Here is a 16,096-nt window from a genome sequence, read left to right as displayed (position 1 = left end):
CAGGCAAATACCTGGGCACAAACAGATCCCCCCTGATACCTCCAGTTCAAACACACCCCAACCAGGCACCCAGATGAAACCTAACTTCCTAATAAATGATAGCCGTCCGTTTACTCGGAGCCAAGCCGCACTAAAAGCCTCCAATACAGGAAACACAATGTTGCCAGATGCCAGCGGCATCTGGGTATTATTCATTTTGGGACAAGTGGCAATAATAATATTAATATCTGTTACATTAATCAAATTTATGAAATCCTAATATTAATATACATGTTTGTTTTAAAGTCGTTATTCAATATTTCAATATTCCATTTTAATACCAATCACAATATTACTTGAGCTTACATAGTAATGCCATCTTTCAACCTCTAATCTTTCCCTCTAGTTATTGCTTTTATTCTATTGTATAAAAAATATGTGTGCTAATATTCCTCCTATTTCTTATTTCTATCTCTATTCTGGCTTCTAGTCAGGCCACCATTACTAATCCTAATGTTAATACACATGTTTATATTAAGATATAGTCCTTTATTATTTAATTATTCAATGTTTCAATGCGCCATTCTAGTGCCAATCAACATATTATTTGAACATACTTAATAATACCATCTTTCAACCTCTAATCTTTTCATCTAGCTATTACTTTATATAAGAGTGTGTATTCTTATTTCTACCTCTATTCTAGTTTTTAATCATGCCATCATATTAAAAAAAGAAACAATATTTCCTTTCTATCCATCATCTCTTATTCATTTTAATACTTCAATTCTTATTGGTTTTGTAGCTTGCCTCCCATACTCCTCTCTTCAATCCTTGTCTCTATCTACATCTGTATCTTCACTGTTCAGTCTAAACATTTTTCCCATCTCTATCCTCCTATGTTGCCAGGCCTCCAGAGTATCTACCCAGGCCCCTATCTCCCTTTCAGATGCTTTTCTGATTCTATTTTTAAATCTCTTAAATATTTTTCCCTTGGATTATTTCATCAGTCATTATCTTCTCCTTCTCACCTTCTTGCTTTATTTGCTTGTTTGTCTGTTCTTCCTTTTCCTCCATTTTTTTCTATTGTCTCCTCTCTTTCCTGGAATTTTTGATCTTCATTATCAGTTGCAGGGTATTTCCTATTTTGGAAGCTTACTCTTACAAGGTTATCTGGGCTAGGCTTAAGCATGTGGATCCTGAGGGATTTGACAGGGGTCTCTGTGCTGTTAACGTATCTACCTTGCACTAGACTCTTGTCCCACCTAGTTAATGAAAGCTGCCAGGTAATGAATGACTGGTGGTGGGAAGTCCCTTGAGTGAGAAGACATTATCATCTGGATTTGGAAGAGGCTTTGGTGAACCCTTTCTCCAGAAACTATTGTTCAGTTCAGTTGTTTTAACTATCAGTCAATCTCCAACATTTCCCCCTTTTTAGGGAAGATTATTGAGAAGGACATTGGGCTACAGTTGCAAAATATCATGGGTGAAACTATTTGCCCTTTCCAGTCAGGATTCAGGTTTAGATGGGGGATCAAAAGTGCATTGGTTACTGTTATTGATGACCTTTGGAAGAACTAGGAAGGGGAGAATGACTTTCCTGGTTCTGCTTAATCTTTTGGTGACTTTTGATACCACCAACCAAAGTATTCTTCTGAGCCAGTGACAAGAATTAACTGAACTCTTAACTGTTAAGCAGTGGTTCTCCTTCCTGAATAGTGTGTTCCATTTGATAGTATTGGAAGGGAAGAGGTCAAGGCCTAGGGAGCTCCAGTTTGGGCTGCCACAGGTCGTGTTGCTTCTTTCCCTGCTGTTTTACATCTTTATGAAATCACTGGGAGAAGTCATTGGTGGCACAGGCTAATCTGGTATTTTATCAATATGCTGCTGATACCAAATGTTAGCCACAAGCAACCAGAACAGCTCCAAGAAATGATTAAAGAAGTTTCTTTAGTAAAGTCTACGGAGATTATCAGTCATCCAGGTCATGATTGCCCCAAAGGTGCTTTTTCAAGAGGCAACTGAACTTTTTGGTTTTTCTTTGAAAACATTTCACTTCTTATCCAAGAAGCTTCTTCAGCTTCTTTAGTAAGGAACACCAGAGTACAGTAATCTCTCCATCTGTCTGCCTTCCCTTAGGAAATGACATATATATATATACTGTTAATGTCTTGACTTTATAAACTTCCTCCCCCCTCACAGAGTCTAAGATGGAATCTCTTTTAATTTTTCCTATTAGTACCTCTTCCCCTTCAGTCATGGTTCCATCACATACAGTTATGGACATCCTTCCTAAGCCTGACAGATGTTGTGGTGGAGGACCTGATTTGTGTCCAAAAGCTGATAGGGAGAAACAAACTTACACTGACCCCAGCAAGAGAGAGTGGCTGTGGATTCATAAGCCACCTGTTTGCAAAGCTAGTCTGAATATATAGTATATTGAGAAGTATATCCAGGGGTGGGATTTAAATTTTTTAACAACCAGTTCTGTGGGTGTGGCTTAGTTGGTGGGCATGGCTTGGTGGTCATGTTATTGGCTGGGCGTGGTCAACTCAATATCATTCACATCAAGGCACGCATCCCCATGGCCTCTCATGACTGTGGGGATGCTGCAACAGTTGTAAGTGTGAAAAATGGTCATAAGTCACTTTTTTCAGTGCCATTGGAACTTTGAATGGTCACTCCACACAAGCATAGTACCAGCAAAGGAGGGGGGAAAAACTCCAGAGAAGTTCCAGAGACAGGAAGTCTAGTCCTGCCAAGAATGTAATAAGGGTTAACGGAGAGGCAGTTTCTGTAAGCAACACCAGAATGTTTCCTTCGTGCCTTCCTTACAGGATTAGGCCAGTAATTTCTTCTAACAGCCGGTTCTCCGAACTGCTTAGACTGTTAACAACCAGTTCTAGCGAATAGGTGTGAACTGGTAGAATCCCACTCCTGAGTATATCTAAATGTCAATATAGGTAGAAACAATAATACTTAAGTCTTGTAAAAGTCAACAAGTTTTAATCTTCAAATCTAGACTAGCACTGCCAGTGAAGTCTAAAAGTTATATATGTGAAATTCAGTACAATGTTTCAAACAAAAAGCTTTGGATAACATCCTGATCTAATTAAAATTAAAGACTGTATAGACAGTCCTCGAGTTACACAAGCAATTGGGATTGGGACTACACATTGCTAAGCAATGTTGGCATAAACAGCAATGTCATGTGACCACATTTCTTAGTGCTAGCAATTCCAGTTGCCATTGTAATCCCAGGACAATGCAGGTCATTAAGCAGGAGCCCAAGGTGTAGGGAGGTACCACTGGTGGGCCAGTGGGGGTCATAAGTGGTGAAGGAGCTATGGGCAGGCACATGCTACAGAGCTCAGGTGGCTGGGGCTGCTGCAGAGTATGAAATCCCTGAGTCCATAGTGGGGCTACTAAGGAGAAAAAGCATTGGAAGCAACTTGTTATTTTCCTTGCCAGTTTCCCCAATGCCTATTTGTGGAAAGTTGGCAGGGAAGGTTGAAAATGGTGATCACATGATGCTACAACGTTTGCAACTTCCCAGCCCAGTCATAAGTTCCCCTATTTCAGTGCTGTTATAATTTGGAATAGTCACTGAACAAATGGTCGTAAATGAAGGACTACCTATAGTAGAAGACAGTATTCAAGCTCGCAAATATTTAATGCTTTGCTATGATTTCATTGATACAGCTTAAGGTTTTGTATCATTTATGAATCAAAATAGACTGAAAAGAGCTCTTTTCAGTCTATTTTGATTCATAAATGATACAAAACACATCTTTTATTTGGTTGAGCATTCATGCCCAGACTGCTACCTGGATTGCTGTTTGAGACTCAGCCCTAATTTTATGTTAAATCACTGCACATGTTGCAAAACAATGAGATGAATGACTCCAGTAAGAGGCTAAAATAAATCCCCAAATTTATTCATTAGGACAGCTTTTGGAGGAATTTGTTTTTATAGATTAAAGATTATAGATTGTAGATTGAAGATATTCAGTGGAACAATAATCTTTATAGGACGTTTCAGTCATTGGCCATCCTACTTTCACCTGCTAACTTCCATCTTTTTTGGTTCATACTTGAGCTGAAGTATTAAGTGACATGAATGTTATAGAGACCAATTTCTTAGTCACTACATTCAAACCTAATTCTGCGCCGCTGCTAAGTCACAATGCCAAATATACTTTACAAGTAACCTCCATCATTCAGCATGTGTAACAACTAAAACTGATTCCCTAGTGACTAAAGTAACAGTTGCTTCTTTCAACCCATGACAGCTGCAAGCTCCGTTTTCCAACACCATCCATTCTGAATTCCAGCCAGTGAAACTCTGTACTATATTTAGTGGGCAAGATTAAATTACAGAAGCTTCAAGCAGGGCAACGTACATTGATCTGCCTTTTTCAGGCAGACCTAGGTACCAACAAGAGGGTTTTCTTTTGTGCTTCGGCAGCCAAGCCTTCCAGAAAATGGATTCCCAGAGAGAACTTACCGAAGAACTCCGACTTTATCAATCCACTCTTCTTCAAGATGGCCTTAGGGAGCTTTTGGAAGAGAAAAAGTTTGTTGACTGTTCCCTAAAAGCAGGGGATAAAAGTTTGCCATGTCACAGACTGATCTTGTCAGCTTGTAGTCCTTATTTCCGCGAGTTCTTCTTATCTGAGCAAAGTGAAGATAAAAAGAAAGAAGTAGTGCTGGATAATGTTGACCCGGCCATTCTTGATATGATCGTTAAGTACCTTTATTCTGCAACTATTGACCTTAATGATTCTAACGTACAAGATATTTTTGCTCTGGCCAGCCGCTTTCAAATTCCATCCATTTTTACCGTCTGTGTTTCTTACCTTCAGAAGAGGCTGGCTGTTGGCAATTGCTTGGCCATCCTTCGGTTAGGTCTCCTCCTTGACTGCCCAAGGCTGGCATTGTCTGCCCGTGATTTTGTGTCTGACCACTTTGTGAAAATTTGCAAAGAAGAGGACTTCATGCAACTAGCTCCTCATGAACTCATTTCGGTGATTTTGCCAGATAATTTGAACGTTGAAAAGGAGGAAATCGTTTTCGAAGCCGTCATGAGATGGGTCAAGTCAGATAAAGAGAACCGGGTGAAGAGTCTCGGAGAAGTCTTTGACTGTATCCGTTTTCGTCTGATGGAGGAGAAGTATTTCAAGGACCACGTTGAGAAGGAAGAGATAATTAAAAGCAACCCAGACCTTTCAAAAAAAATGAAAGTGGTCAAAGATGCCTTTGGTGGGAAATTGCCAGAACCTACAAAAGCCGCAGGAAAGTCAGCCAAAGGAGAGGTTAATGGGGATGTAGGAGATGAAAATTTACTCCCTGGCTACCTAAATGATGTTCCAAGGCATGGGATGTTTGTTAAAGATCTCATTCTTTTGATCAATGACACTGCGTCGGTAGCTTATGACCCTACAGAAAACGAGTGTTATTTAGCAGCACTCTCAGAACAGATTCCCAGAAATCATTCCAGCATAGTCACAAAGCAAAAACAGGTCTATGTGGTTGGAGGATTGTATGTGGATGAAGAGAACAAGGAACGGCCTTTCCAGTCATACTTCTTTCAGGTATACCTTTATTTTTTTAACTCAGGATAAGAAAATGATAATTCCACGTATTAAAAATCTAACATCTATGCTGATCTTTAGTCATCTTTTTGATTCTTTCCAGTTCAGGGATGTATTCACATATATGCAAAAAAAGTCTCGATAAATTATATTCTCTTAGTTTAGCATGATTTCTAGATAATCTTTAGAGTGATAGCATGTTCTAATCCAGTTTCCTGTTGTTTATTTTTCTGCTACAAAGTTACCTTGGTGTGCAGCAAATTATGAGTGAAAATGAGCCTGTATTGGTTTCATAAGAGATGCTACGGCATCATCCACCCTTAAATCACTGTTCAGACGGCTGTTTAAATACTTTAATCAGGTCAGCTGGCAGCTGGTGGTCCTGCCTTGTTAGTACCTTTGGCAAAAAGCCTGAAAGAAACTTCTCATAGTTGTCGTTTGACAAGCGCTTTCATCTTTCAATCAACTGTGAATAAGGACTGGAGTGGACACAAAACTTTTGTATGCTTGTTCAAATGAATGTCTGAACAAGACTATGTAGACTTTAGTGAGGTTCTTGGTGGTTTTTTTTAAATGTCCTTGACTTCTTGTTTTTACTCATTGCTTGCCTCAATCCAGTATCACACACAGCTGTTCCATGTACATTTGCTTGCTCATTTCAACGTAAGAAAGATATATACAAAAATAAAGAAATGTCCATATACATCTATTTCCACCTAAGTTCATATAACCACATGTATGTGTTGGGGCACATAAAATTACATTTGATCATCTCACTAGTCATCTTTGTAAAGTCCATTACACTATTCTCAAAACGTTTGCCCATCTCTGCATTAAACTATAGTGTTACTAAGTCATAGTTTAAAGCAGAGATGGGAAAATTCTGCTCTTTTATTTATTGGTAGGGAGGACTGGGGCCATCCAGGACAAACAATCTAATGATATCCCCCCAAGGGAACAAAGACAGATGTATGGAATTTCTGCTTTTACCAGTCTGTTAAGCCTTTTCAAAATTGATGAAAAAAACACTCCACCCTGTTTGATTGTCACTACATTTTGGAATATGTTTTCAGACAATTGTGTAAGCAAAAGGGCAGTTCGGGGTGGTGAGGGACCTGCAGAATGGTATAATGAAATACCAACTCTCTGCAGCCTTCAAGATCCCTCAACCACCTCACCTCTTCTTTGCCTCTTTGATGAGCAGATGAACAGCATCCACCCATTTTTATTTTCTTACATTAATGAGCAATGTAAATCCAGAGACATTGCTAGAAGCATTAGGGTAAGAGACCACACTTTACTTTGAACATACCGTATATACTCGAGTATAAGTCGACCCGAATATAAGCCGAGGCACCTAATTTTACACAAAAAAACTGGGAGAACTTATTGACTCAAGTATAAGCCGAGGGTGGGAAATGCAGCAGCTACTGGTAAATTTCAAAAATAAAAATAATTAATTTGGGAAACGATCTCACTATCATGAAAGGTTTAATTGATTCACTAACCCAAAAGAAGAAGATGATGATGACAGCGGGAGGCAGGAGTCACTCTCTTCCCCTCCCTTGGAGGCCCCCTGAGTCAGGAGTCACTACCGCCGGGCGGCCCCAGTCCCGCCGCCTCGGGAAGGGAAAGGCAAAGCGCTTTTTGCCTTTCCCTTCCCGGCTGGGGCTGTTGGGAGTCGCTGCCGCCGGAGGCCGCGACTCCACACCATTTTTTTTTCAGAGGGGAATCTGACTCGAGTATAAGCCGAGGGGGATTTTTTCAGCACAAAAAATGGGCTGAAAAACTAGGCTTATACTCGAGTATATACAGTATGTTCAGCTTTAACCCTTTAAATTTTTTTAAAAAGGAAATCTAAAGAATGTAGGTAAAGCAAGGAAGAAGTCAATGAGAACATTTAGCCATGCTGCCCATTTTTTTAAACTAATAACCAGCAATGTCTTAACTTACAGCATGTGAACAAATTGTCCACATGACTTAGGACCAAGTCATGATTCACAATCTATAATTACAAGACCCCACAGAAATGAAAAGGGATCAATTTAAACCTAGAAATAAAAGCCTTCCTTCCTTTAAAGCAGCTGCTGACACTTTTAAAGAAGTGGGTTTCATGCCTTCCACATATACTCCCATTCCACGATAGAGTACCACATACATTCCTTTTTGCAAGGGGCAAATCTTTCAGCTCAGCCTACTCTTGGGAGTGCTTTTGCTCAGCTTTGGAGGCAAATGCTTGACATTCTAAGGAAACTGAGAAGCCTGAGAAAAGCAAAAGCCAACATGGGTTCTGCCTAGAAAGAAATTGCAACAGACAAACCCTAAAGCAGGAGTGGACACTCTTGGTGACTTTTAAGACCTGTGGACTTCAACGCCCAGAATTCCCTAGCCAGCCATCTGGGAGTCCACAGATCTTAAAGTCACCAAGGTTGGACACTCCTGCTCTAAAGCCTTGAAGGACTCAGAGGAGTGATTTTCAAAAGATGCACTGGGACCCACCAATATATGGAAGGGGCATGGAAGAAAGATGGGGAAATGCTGACCGCCAGGTGTCTCAGGGTTAAGTCGTAATATGTTTGTTTCCAGATCTTAAGGTAAAAAGTGATGGGAGATGCTGAAATGTTCATACAATGCTGCTGTGAGCTGTTTTCAACATGCTTGGCACATTTGCTAACCACCTTCATTCTACCTTTTAATCAAGCTGGACACCATTACATCTGAATGGATTGGCCTGCCTCCCCTGCCATCTGCCCAATGCTTGTTTGGGCTGGGAGAATCGGAGAACAAAATCTACGTAATTGCAGGCAAAGATCTCCAAACTGAGGAGTCTCTGGATTCCGTCTTATGTTACGACCCAGAGTAAGTGGCTTGCTTAAAACCTTTTGAATAATTTGACAAGGTTTCTAATGGACGGCCTGTTAGATTGAAGAGCCTCACTGGTGTCCTTTTTCCCTTCCAGGTCAGTCAAATGGAATGAAGTCAAAAAGCTCCCCCTGAAAGTATATGGCCATGCTACAACTTCACATAATGGAGCTATATATTGCCTTGGAGGAAAGACAGATGATAAGTGAGTCTTGGACAGCTTCAAGTACTCCCCTCCCCAAATTATCTCTCACAACTATTTGCTCTGGTTAAAATCCTATTAACAGCTGAGGCTTGCAGCTGAGTTCAGTGTGTAAACTTTAATTGTTTTCAAGATCAATGCAGCATTCATCACAGGGCAGGAAAACACTTTGAAGAGCTGATGACTGACCTGTGTTGTATGTGTATTGGCCCAGACTTGTTATTCAAGATGAGTGTAATTTTGATCACTATTTAGATTTCCCAGAATTGATTTTGGAAGGGGGAAGCCCCATTTCTGCAATGTTCTGGAGAAGATGTTGCTGTAGCATAGAACTATTAATTCAACAAGTGTTTATATTTGCAGTTTTATCGTCCAGTAAATCAGAGGATAGTGTAACAAGTGCTTAATGGCAGAGATGAATCATACCTACAAAGTTGCATTATAGGCATGAAAGCTAATAGAACAATATTGATTTTTTTAAAGAATAAAAATAAGCAATTCCATAGGCACAAACACAGTGCCTGGCACTGATATAAAAATTCGAAATAACTCACAAATAATATAAAAGAGGAACCAGTTCATGTCTGTTTTTACATTCACATTCAGGTTAAGCAGTTGGTTTCCATTAATCTTAAGGATTTTATTTTATTATTCCTGACCATCTAATTTTCTGAAATCATCGTAGCAATGGTATAGGACATCTTTATTAACTAGCCATGGCAGTAAAAAAAATACATCCAGAAATTTGCAATCAAGCCAAAACAGAAAATATTTGAATGGAAAATACCCCAAAGAAGAAAAAAATACTATAATAACAGAAATAAGTGGTTTTAACTTTAAAATTCTAAGGGCTTTGTCTGATCTTTAATAAGGATGCACATAGAATAGAAAGTATTTTTTGTTTTAAGCTCAGGATAAAACAATTCCACCTGAAATGTTCCATTTTGTGTAAATGGAACAAAACATGAAATTAATCAAATGTAACAGATTGAACAAACTGAAACAAGAACTCTGAATAAGTTTGTGTCCTTGTTTTTTTTACTCATAACATTTAGGCACAGTGGTGATCAACACTGATTGCTATCTGCCACCTAACTACAGAAAACTTTTTAAAGGGATTATTTTAAAAATTGGGAAAAATTACAAATTTCCCACAGGAAGACAAAGGAAGAAGTCCTTTTTGAGCTCTGAAAAGTTCAACAGCAACAAGGCACAAGATAATGTACACTGTGACTACAGAGACACAAACTATCAAAACTAGTAGCTTTTTATATTTTTATCATGTACTCTGAAAATTCAGCATCACAAGGGTATACACGGAGCACATACTGCATTCACACCATATCTCAATGACCACCAACATAATCGTTGTATGAGTTACGGTGGTGCAGTGGTTAAGAGTGCAGTACTGCAGGCTACTTCTGCTGACTACTGGCTGCCTGCAGATTTGGCAGATTGAATCTCACCAGGCTCAAGGTTGACTCAGCCTTCCATTCTTCCGAGGTCGGTAAAATGCGGTCCCAGATTGTTGGGGGCAACAGGCTGACTCTGTAAACCGCTTAAACAGGGCTGTAAAGCACTGTGAAGCGGTATATAAGTCTAAGTGCTATTGCTATTTACACTTTAGAGCCTGAAAACCAAAACAGCATTAGCTATATTTATATATTACCCAATGGGCACATACTGTTTGTTAATGGCTACCCATCAATGAAAGAAAGTACAGCAGAGAATAGTACATATGTACAGAATGGAGCCTACAGCAAAGACTTTTTAAAAAAGCATTGGGCAGGCCAGCAAGCAGTAGAGGCAATTTTCATTAGTGCCTTATTAAACACCAGGCAATTGGGATGATCTGCTTGCAGGGGTAGCATATTCCCTATCCAGCTGAGCCGGTGACTTATCAGCCTTCCCATGTAGACCAGACAATATAACCCAATGAGCTCCTTCAACTTTATTGTAAAGCTACATTAACAGACTCTTGCCAATCTGATCTCTTGCCCCGTCTCCTTTTACAGCCTGAGAAGCTTAGGGTCTCTTCTGAGCCTCTTTTCTCTGCCCGCTATGCAGTTGCAGGTTGAATCCTCTTATTTGATGTTTCCCCACGTGGCATTTCTTCCCCATGTTTGTCAAGGACTTTCTCGCAGGTCATTACATAATGGGAACCCAATCCCACATCTTATATATGTGTTTTGATCATTGCTGTTGTCCCCATTTTCCAAATGGTTGACTTTTTTTCTCGTACACAGAAAATGCACAAACAGAGTATTCATCTACAATTCCAAGCGGGGAGACTGGCGCGATCTTCCTCCCATGAAAGTGGCTCGCTCCATGTTTGGTATTGCCATCCACAAAGGGAAAATTGTGATTGCCGGAGGTGTTACAGAAGAAGGCCTCTCTTCTACTGTTGAAGCCTTTGATCTCACCACTAACAAGTTAGTCTACAACCTGTCCATTCTTGTTCAATAGCAAAGCTTAGGGCCACCATGCATACTTTCTTTGGGAGCCACTGGAATCCTTGTCCCTTTATTTATAAATGCAATCAACTTCTTTAAACGGTATAAATGTTGTCCCAGGATCTGGCAGTACAGGGTAGGCCAACAGCAAAGCACTGGGACTGACTTGCAGCCTTCTGGCAGTTTATTTGTAGGAAGTTAGCAGGGAAGATCCCAAATGATGATCACATGACTGAAGGATGCTGGAACAGTGGTAATTATGAGCTGGTTGCCAAGCATCCAAATCACGATCAAGTGACCATGGGACACTCTAGGGGCCACAACTTTTGGAGACCCACTGGATAAACTCTCTTTGTTCAGCGATGTTGTAATTTTGAACGATAGTTGAATGAGAGGGTTATAACCCCAGCTGCATTGTGAACTGAAGTATCAATTACAGCCTTAAAAACATTGGACCCAGTTCTATGATGTATGGTCGGATCTAAGGAAATAATTTTCACCATATAAGAGGGTATGTGTGTGTATGTGCATGTGTATGCATGTGGGTACATACGTGTAAAGCACCTTGTTGCATATTTAAGTTCCAAGCATTTTTCAGTAGACGGGCATGCTCTTTTGAGCAGAACTATATGCTTTAACTGAATCTGTTTTGCCCTTTCTGAGAAAATTTGTTCTTTATTAATGTACATCTAACTTTATTCAGCCAGTCCATTTCTTAAAGCTGTTTCTTCATTCTGACAAATTATTTTGCTTTGTTTTTTTTAAAAAAACAAACAGTTCATAGTGCAGTGCCGTTATATGTATCTTGTTAAAGCTCTTTAAAAAAAATCTCTCATGGTAGAACAATACTGTCAGGTATGTAAAGGTATTTTTACTTGTCTACATTTCTTGCAGGATGCTGCAACTGTTATCTTTTCCTTTTGTAAATCTAGGGGAAATAGTGCAGCATAATCAAATAACTTTGCCAAACAATATTGCAATGAATATCAGTAACAATACCCAAAATCCATAAGCCAGCATAGCAAGAGCATCAAGCCAGAGCTCACCAACCACGCACTCTACTTCCCATTCTGACTAAACACCTGGGGAAAAAACATATTTTAAAATTTTCTTGAATGCTAATGGGGTTGGGACCATCCAAATCTCTGGGAAGAGGATGGGGAGAGGAGATCATTCCAAAGGGCAGGTCCTCCTAGATCCCATCAAATGGTATTGTCTGAAGGAGGGGAACTGGATGGTATCCATTATGAAAGAGTAAGTGGGGACAACCAAAAGTAACTAGAAATAGGTATTTCTGCAAATTACCTGATTATGTGTTGTTTAGGGCTTTGTAAATGATAAATAGACTTTTGAGTTGCACTTGGAAACCTCATAGGAGCCAGCACAGTTGGTAAAATAATGATATGACAAGGACTACCAACACCACTGCATTCTGCATCAACTACATCTTCAGATGGTCTTCAGGAACATGTTACAAATATCCCCTTTTTTTGAAAACATATTATTCTCAAACGTCATATTCTCCAATTGAATGTTTTATTGATTAAATTGCAGGTGGGAAGTTATGCCAGATTTTCCCCAGGAGAGAAGTTCCATTAGTTTAGTGGAATTATCTGGATCCTTGTATGCGATTGGAGGCTTTGCAATGATTCAGCTTGAATCAAAGGAATTTGCTCCTACTGAGGTTAATGACATCTGGAAGTAAGTTTGTTTTAAACATTTTTTTCATTTTGCTAGCTCAAGAGATTCAAGTCATTCATATTTACCGTAGTTGTATGCATGATAATGTGGAGTAAAACTCCATTAAAATCTTCACTGGTTCTAAATGTAGACTTGATCTTGTATTGTCCATTTTTGGTTTTGCTTCATCATATTCTACATGTTACGTAATTTTAATATTATCTCACAAAAGTAGAGTATTAAAAACATCAAATTACTTTGTAGAACTGCATGCAGAATATTTTTTTGTTCCCAGAGAGCTATATTTTTCCTGAGTGCACTGTGTGAGTTTTTGTTTTGGCACAGCATGGTCTGGATTCAAAAGGAGATCTGGGTTCATCTCTAATTCCTATGACCTATTTCAGGCAACTCCTACCTGACCACCTCAATTTTTTTCACAAGAGGCTTTAAAATAAAGCATGCCTCAACACCGTGAGGTGACGTTTTTGGACAGGGAGGTTACCTTTTTGAAAATCAGCCCTGAACCATCCAAAATTTAAAAAGTGTACCTGTTCTTATGAAGGACCTTAAAAGCAGGGGTCTCAACCACAAATGCCTGAGCCTTTTCATGTATTGCTACAAACGTCTCTTAGATTCTTATGATGCACATAATAAAACATGCAGTAATAATAATGAGCCAATCACTCAGCCCAACTCACCTCACAGGGTTGTTATGGAGAAAATAAGAGCAGGAAGGAATGTTATGTGTTTTTGTTATCTTGAGTTACTTAAAAAGTAATAAAAGATGGGATAAAAAATTAATAAATAAATAAAAATATGCTGACTCCCAGCAACCTGTGAGAGTGAGGAAGCAAGAGGATTACAGTTGAGACCTAAGCCGGGGCTTGCTTTCCCGGGAAGCACCATCACTGCAGCTTTACAGTGTAAAATACAGCATTGTGCTTGGCAGGACAGGCTGAGAGGCAGCTGCCCTCCAAACCCTGCATCAAAGTGCCATTGCTACAGGGCCAAGAGCTATTTCCACTGGGACCTCTGCGCTCCTTGCAACAGCTTAACAGTGCTTAAGAAGTCATGGTTGAAAGTATGTGAGAGAGAAAGAAAGGAGAGAGGGAAGGAAAGAAAGAAAGAAAGAAAGAAAGAAAGAAAGAAAAAGAAAGAAAGAAAGAAAGAAAGAAAGAAAGAAAGAAAGAAAGAAAGAAAGAAAGAAAGAAAGAAAGAAAGAAAGAAAGAAAGAAAAGAAAGAATCAGAACATGCAGACAGATGCATCAGAGTAAAAAATGTTCACTGAAGACACAGCATTTGAAAACACATGAACCAAAGGATTTTCTTTAACCATAGTTTGTTAGTCAGAAACGTGGGGAGCAAACTTTGAGGACAGGAAGATAGAAATGAGTGAAGAGTTGGCAGAAAAGCTAAAAGGTAAAGGTTCCCCTCGCACATATGTGCTAGTTGTTTCCGGCTCTAGGGGGCAGTGCTCATCTCCGTTACAAAGCCGAAGAGTCAGCGCTGTCCGAAGACGTCTCCATGGTCATGTGGCTGGCATGACTAAACACCGAAGGCGCAGAGAATGCTGTTGCCTTCCCACCAAAGTGATCCCTATTTTTCTACTTGCATTTTTACATGCTTTTGAACTGCTAGGTTGGCAGAAGCTGGGACAAGTAACGGGAGCTCACTCTGCTACGCGGTGCTAGGGATTCGAACTGCTGACCTTTCTGATCGACAAGCTCAACGTCTTAGCCACTGAGCCACCGAGTCCCTTTTTTGGCAGAAAAGACGGAGACAATTCCGACAAATTGAAGCACTTGGGGATTTTAGATAGATGCAAGATTCAGAAACAAAAGCAAGGGGGTGGGGTTTAATATTACTTTCCAAGACAAGGCATTCAGAAGGATGACAACATATTGAAATGCATATTTCCTGCATTACTTTTCCTTGTGCAGCAACGCTTGTTACATTCTTAGACTAGCAATCATTCCACAATATATGTATTAATATAAGACAGGATGCTAAAAAAGAAACTTGGGAGTGACTGGGCACAGATTTTAGAAGATGGGCTTGGAAAAAAAGCTAAAGAGCCCCACTTATATAACTTTTTGTTCCTGCAGGTATGATGATGAGAAGAAAGAATGGTGCGGCATGTTGAAAGAAATCCGCTACGCGTCTGGAGCCTCTTGTCTTTCTATTGGCCTAAATCTGTTTAAGCTATCAAAACTGTAAACTAAGTGGCTATTTGACTGCGGATGAGGATTTTTTTTAAATAATAGTCTCTAGTTTTGTTGTGTAAGCCTACCTTGTACAGAGATTGGTAACTTCAGTTAAGTATTTTGTCTTAAATGTCTATTAACTTCTGTTGAGTATTAGATCCTCCCAACATTTACTAACTATATGATGGTGAATTAAGTTTGGCTATAGATAGCAGTAAATAAAACTGAATTTAACAAAAAAAAATTGTCTTGGAGATTAGACCCCGGGCTTCTGTTTTAAAATAAATATCAAAATTTAAATAAATAACAGTATGACTGCTCTGTTTATAGAAAAGGGTTAGGATTTCCCTTCTATCTCTTGTTTATATATAACACCTGTACTTAGTTTACTCTTCTGCTTACTTTAGAACTTGTTCTGAGGATCACATTGTAGGAAATGGATTGATTTTACTAAAATAATGGTGATGTTTTCTGACTACTTTTAGCCATTTCTAGTTCAGTAGCTCTGTCACCCCTGATACCATCAAGAAATGGCTATGACAAAGGGTTTCTCACATCAGACTGCCAACCTTTAAAGCCTCGATGGAAGATGGCTGAAGGCCTCACTCAACTTGCCCTATCCAGCATCAGCAACTATTAACTACTTATCTGCACTGAATTTCCTTCTAAAGCATTTAAGAAACGTAAGCCATCTAGGAGATGTGCTTCACAACAAACCAAAGGGATCAAAGCATACACGAAAGAGCAGAAAATCTGTAATTGACAGCCCTCCCACAGTGGAAAAGAGGAACATGAGACCAAAGTAGGGCCCACTGCTAATAACATCTGGTTACCCTCAATAGAAAATTCCCCACTAAGGGTGAAACCAGTAAGACAGTGCCTCCTTGTGTAACTGCTATCATCCCAAAGTGGAGTCTAACTCTACCAAACTTTTAAAAGATGTAAACATGACCTGAAGTTGAAATGGGAAAAGTCCTTTATTTCAGTAAAAGATTTAGTGCACGTCTCTGAAGGTATTAATGACAGTTTAATGGGGGTTTGTTAAAAATTGAGATTTCTATTCAAACGTGTAATATGGAAACCAAGAAGAGACAATTACTACTATGTTAGCATCCTGAAGA

General features: G+C 39.4%; 1 protein-coding gene across 1 annotated transcript; it reads left to right on the top strand.

The window, feature by feature from the left end:
- Nucleotides 1-3,894: 3,894 nt before the first annotated feature.
- On the top strand, nucleotides 3,895-15,279 carry KLHL41 (kelch like family member 41). The gene is made up of 6 exons (XM_026685053.2): nucleotides 3,895-5,573; nucleotides 8,275-8,432; nucleotides 8,533-8,640; nucleotides 10,884-11,069; nucleotides 12,645-12,791; nucleotides 14,877-15,279. The coding sequence occupies exons 1-6, from the start codon at nucleotides 4,464-4,466 to the stop codon at nucleotides 14,986-14,988; spliced, it is 1,821 nt and encodes a 606-aa protein (XP_026540838.1). The 5' UTR covers nucleotides 3,895-4,463; the 3' UTR covers nucleotides 14,989-15,279.
- Nucleotides 15,280-16,096: the final 817 nt, after the last annotated feature.

Source organism: Notechis scutatus, chromosome 1, assembly GCF_049901735.1.
Source record: "Notechis scutatus isolate UNSWTSFEM ecotype Mainland chromosome 1, rNotScu1.2, whole genome shotgun sequence".
NCBI lineage: Eukaryota > Metazoa > Chordata > Lepidosauria > Squamata > Elapidae > Notechis > Notechis scutatus.
The sequence above is the reverse complement of the archived record's forward strand: the minus strand, read 5'-3'. Positions and strand labels throughout refer to the sequence as shown.